This window comes from Alligator sinensis, unplaced genomic scaffold (assembly GCF_000455745.1).
Source record: "Alligator sinensis unplaced genomic scaffold, ASM45574v1 scaffold1059_1, whole genome shotgun sequence".
Classification (NCBI taxonomy): Eukaryota; Metazoa; Chordata; order Crocodylia; family Alligatoridae; genus Alligator; species Alligator sinensis.
The window spans coordinates 586,045-591,203 of record NW_005842103.1 but is presented as its reverse complement, the minus strand read 5'-3'; the positions used below and the strand labels follow the sequence as shown (position 1 = coordinate 591,203).

The following is a 5,159-nucleotide window of genomic DNA, read 5'->3' as shown; positions in this document are numbered from 1 at the left end:
CTGTCTGAGATGCCCTTTGCAGCCAGGACGGGCTGCACCAGGGCTAACGGTGCCGGGGACGAGCCCAGAGAAGGGTCAAGCTCCCCAGGCTGGATGAGTCTCTGTTCAGTGCTGGGACCCCCACCCTGGCCTCCCCCCACAACCACCGCTTTGCTGCACCCCTTCCTCCCAGTGCAGTCCTGCTCTTCCAGCCCGGGCCTCTCCTCCTTCCACGTCCCTGCCCTGGCCTCTCCCAGCTGCCCCAGAAAGCAGCTTTCGCCCCAGGCTGATGAAGACCAGCTTGGGATGCAGGTCGTGGGTCCCGTGGGGACACCATTTGTCCGAGGGCAGTTCACACGGATCCCCCTCCTCTGCTTCCAGGGCCAGCCACAGCCTGCAGGTCGGAGGTGCTGGTGCAGCTCTGGGGTGGCTCTGTACCGTGGGTGGAGCCTGCGGTAGGTTTTTGGGGGTAAGTGGGCATGTCCCTTGAGCTCTTGCCGTCAGGTTCAAAAGGAATCTGAAGAAACCGAATCTCGCTTTCTGTAGCCGGTGCCTGGCTGTGACTTCCAGGTCTCGCTGCAAGGCAAAATGGGCCGGGCACTGTCCCTCCTGGCTTCACGGCTGTGGCTGGGAGCCCAGTGACAGCAGGGACGTGGACGGAGGGGTGGAAGAGCCACTCCAGCTGTGAGCGGGGCAGAGTCTAATGGTCTCGTGTGCATGGGCTCATAGCAGCGTCGGGTTGACGAGGACCCCGGAGGCATCTCGCTCACCCCCTGCACGCAGGCCAAAGACGCCTACCTAGACCATCTCTGGCTGCTGTTTTTCTAGCATTAGAGATTAAACTGTGCTTCTCCTGTCTTGCCTCCCTAGACACCTGGCGGGCCGTGGAAATCCTGACCAGATACCAAAGCACTCTGAAGTCTCCAGATGAGCAGCAGCTGAAGACCTCCATCGGGAAGGTCTCGCACATCTTCCAAAGCGAGCTCTTCCAGGCCCTGTTAGGTAAGCACCGTGCAGCACGTGCACCTTGCAGCCCGCTGCTGGGCAGCCTCTCCTGGCTTTGCCCAGAGCAGCCGTGCACCGGGTTTGGGGGAAGGATGCTGGGGGCGTGGGCTCTGATCTCCTGGTGTGAGGCAGACTCCTCAGTGAAATGTGGGCTAAGTAACCTACAGCAGGGCACATGTCAAGGCTTTTCCAGTATCTGCCCCGGCGGGGCAGGAGTGATCCTGTGATTCCACCTTTGTCTGCAAAGTCCTGGGCTGCCATGGGAGGGCTGCTGAGAGCAGCTCGTTGCCCTAAGAAGGCCCCGGGGGAGAAGTTGGAGCTGGGAGCCTAGTTCAAACCCCCCAACCCATTTGTGAGTACAGTGGTGCACGTACAGGTCAAAGCATGTGAGAGGTCAAAGCTTCGTTCCAGAGGTGGAGTCAACCGTGCAAGTCTGTCCGGCTGAAAGGCAGTGAAGGTCAGTTGCTAAGAGGCCCCATGGACCATGATCCCCAGAATCACAGACAAGGAGGGTGGGAGGGAGCTCAGGAGGTCACATCCAGTCCAACCCCTGCTCCAAGCAGGACCAGCCCCAACTGCATCATCTCAGCCAAGGCTTTGTCTAGCCAGGCATTAAAAACCTCCAAGGGTGGAGACTGCACCACCTCTCTGGGTAACCTGTTCCAGTGCTTTACTACCCTCCGCATGAGGAAGTTTTTCCTAATATCCAACCTCAAGTTCCCTTGCTGCAACTGGAGCCCATTGCTCCTTGTCCTGCCATCTGCCCCCACTGAGACCAGCCCAGCTCCATCCTCTTTGCAGCCCGCCTGCAGGGAGGTGACGGCTGCTATCAAATCCCCCTTGGTCTTCTCTTCTGCAGAATTCTCTCCTGTCCAGATTCTGTGTTTGGACAGATGCCTCAGCCCTCCAGTTTTTACCATAGTGTTTTTTAAGGAGGATTTTTATCCTCTTGAGTGCCAAATTCAGTGCATATTAAGACTTCTTGAAGTTCTGTGCAGCACTGTGCAAACCTGATGATGCCTCGTGGTGCCATGTTTCAGCTGGACACTCTGTGCTGGGCATTCAAAGGGCATCTTAGCAATAGTGCATTGTGCAAAGCCTCATCCCTGACTCTCTGCACAAAGCCTGCTCATTCTGGCTGTTGTTCCTGTCCGTTCTTATCATCCCTCAGGAAGTAATTTCTCCCATTTGTTTCCTGTGGGACATAACATTTCACATGCATATGGCTGGGGAAACACCTTTCAGTACAGCTCTGTCTATTGAAGCATCTGCAAGTAATACCAAGTGCTGAGGGGGGAAATGCATACTCAAGAAATAAACTTTGGAGCCAGCCCATCTTGCAAGTGAAAGGACACTTGCGTCGCTGTGTAGCTTTGTGTCATTTCTTGGAATTACCAAGTGCAGACAGAATTCTCCATTCATTGCCTGGGAGCTTTCTTCACCGGGTCAGACCAGGATGTGCTGTTTGTCCTGTGGGGCAGGGCTTTCCCCAGCATTGTTTACGTGCCTAGAGATTTGCATTCGTTGCTCTTTGCTCCGGCTCCTCCTATTCCCACGAGAGGCATACAGCACTCCTCGCATCTGGCACAACCCGGGCTTTCCCCTCTTCCAAAACACCCCCGTCACAGTGACGCTCCGGGAGGGTTGCTTTTCACTTTTCACTTGCCACGTCTCTGGTGGGCTGGGGTTTCTCCTGCCTGGCGCTCAGGGAGCAGGGCTGGCAGGGACCTTCGGAGGCCACGTCTAACCCAACCCCTGCCTGAGGCAGGGTCAGCCCTCTCCAAGCCACCCCATCTATGCAGTTAAGTCTGTGGGGCCGTCGTCATTCATTCGTTAGCTCCCTGCTTGGCTGGGCCCGCTGCCTGCCCACCGCGCGCTCGGTCGCAGGCGGCAGAGCTCTCCTTGCCGTAGCACACCGTGGCTGCTTCCTCCAGGTCCCTGCTTGTGCCTCGCAGACACCAAGAGGCATGAGCCGGGTCCAAAACTCATGCACCCACTAGTGTGCAGGGCCCGAGCCTGCCAGCACATAGCCCTCCGTGCCCCGTGCCCCGTGCCCGGGGCCGGCAGGGCCGCGTGTCCTGGGGATGGCGAGGGGGACGGTCGGGGTGCGGGCTGCCTGCCGTGGGAGCGAGCCGTGCTTGGCGTGGAGATGCTGTGTGAGGCGGGAGTTATTTCTGGACCGAGGCTGCTGCTGCTCGGGAATGCGCGAACGCTGGGCCCCGACACAAAGGAAATTCTTTGGCCGTGAGCAGGGGAAACAGGATTTGCTGGCTCTTGCCTCCTGCCTTTCTCTTACATCGCCGGAGGCTTTGCCAGGCCGAGTTGGTGGTTTCGCGTGACGCTGGCCGCGGAGGGCTCGGGGCCGCAGGACCCCAGGACTTGTGAAAACAACGTGGCCAGTCTTGGCAACGAATGCGATTTTGGCCCTTGCTGCAGGCGGTCTCTCATGATGAGGCAAAAAGCGACAGCCTCCAGCTTCCCCTGACCACCGTTAGCACACCCAGCTCGCGTGCTGGAGGCGAGCTCGCAGCCCCTGGTTTCGGGGTAAGGTGCCTGGGAGCTTCTCGGTGCTCAGCTGCAGCCCCCAGCCTTTCGGGAGGAGCACGGTGAAGCAGGAGCTGTGTAATGCACCTTAACACAGTGCTCCCATATGGCTTGCTGGCACCCAGACCGCCTGTCCTGCTATTTCACCCACTTACTGCTGCAGTGGTAGGGGCTCTGCTTCAGCCCCGGTGCTGGCACGGTGATGCTCGACCAGGGTGCCGCTTGGAGGTTTTTACGGCCCAGCTCAACAAAGCCTCGGCTGGGACGACGCAGCTGGGGCTGGTCCTGGTGTGAGCGGGGGGCTGGACTGGATGTGACCCCCTGAGGTGCCTCCCAGCCCTCGTGCTGCGCGACGCTGTAGAGCTGGGGTGCCGCCAGATGCTTTGAAGGGTGCTGAGAGATGAGCATGTTTGTCCCTGCCCACTGCCGGGCCCCTCTGCAAGGAGATAAGCACTATAATACACACAGTCGTTTTGGGCATCGGGTGCCAGTCCATTTGCAAGTGGTATCGAGGGGTGCCTTGAGTTCAGTGAGGGGTGCCTCGAGTCCGAAAAGTCGGGGAACCCCCGTGCTTTTCTATCCACGAGGCACAAGCATGAATCATTTGCAGGGCCTGGACAAGGGCACTGATACATTGTGCTTGTTATAACACAATCAGGGAAGTGAATGCAAGTATCCTGACGCCCGGTATCATGGCTGCGTGACATACGTGTGCCACTCATTGGCTGTGTGTGTCTCTCCGGGCCGGGCGCAGAAGACAGCCGTGTCGCGGGCGAAGCAGCAGCGCTCTGTGCCCCGGATCTGAAGGCAGGGCTTCAAACAAACACATCTCTGCGTCCCAGTTAGTGTGAGCGTCCTGCTGTCTGTGTTGGAGTAGGTTATTTTGCATCACTTCGCACCCTGCTGAGCATCCGTGCCCTGCTGTAGCCCCTCTTCTGAGCCCTGCGAAGTCCTGGTGTCTCTGCCTGAGCCGTAGCTCCCGCGCTAAGCACGGACCAACAGAGACACGAGGCTGTCCTTGGGTGGCCTGGCCCAGGCTGGGTGTGCAACACCGTCTCCCGTAGGCAACGGGCGCGCGTGCCGGACGCACCGACCTCCTGGCGCAGGGTACGCGCGCGGCAGGCTCTGGGGCTGCACCTCCAGGCGTGTTGCTCCAGGCGCACAATCCTACACGCGTGCTGCCGGACCCGGCCTGGGCGTGCTGATCCAACGGGCTGCTTCCCAGAAGCCCCCACGCTGCGTGTGGCATGTCTTGCCTGCCTTCCTCCGCAGCTGAGCACCATGCACGGCAGCGCTGCCCGCCGGGGAGCTGCCCGCGGACGCTGCGGGGGAGGCGCTCCCCGCTCGGCCAGCCTCCAGTGCTGCCAGGGCTCCCTTCCCCGTCCCCCCTTCTCCTGCCCTTTCCTTCTCGCATGTGCTCACGCTGCTTGGGAAGGGAGGGAGAGGAAGTGTGGGAGGAAAAGTGAAAGAGCGAGTGAGGGGGAGCGTGGCGGAGCTGTCACAAGTGGAGTAAGGCAAGGCTGGGGGGAGGCGTGGGTGACGGAGCAGAGGGGAGAACAAATGCAGGGGCCGGAGGGCGGAGAAAGGGCAGAGTCGGGGGGACACGCCAGTCGCTGGTTGTGCGCACAGGG

The 5,159-nt window shown here is 59.8% G+C and overlaps 1 protein-coding gene across 1 annotated transcript in view; it reads left to right on the top strand.

Annotated features, from left to right (window-relative positions):
• The first annotated feature begins 285 nt into the window (after positions 1-285).
• Positions 286-5,159, top strand: part of DLG3 (discs large MAGUK scaffold protein 3) — a 111,138-nt gene continuing 106,264 nt past the window's right edge. The window contains exons 1-2 of the mRNA XM_025205041.1: positions 286-379; positions 850-981. Coding sequence (XP_025060826.1) covers positions 286-379; positions 850-981 — 226 coding nt within the window. The remainder of the gene's footprint in view (positions 380-849; positions 982-5,159) is intronic.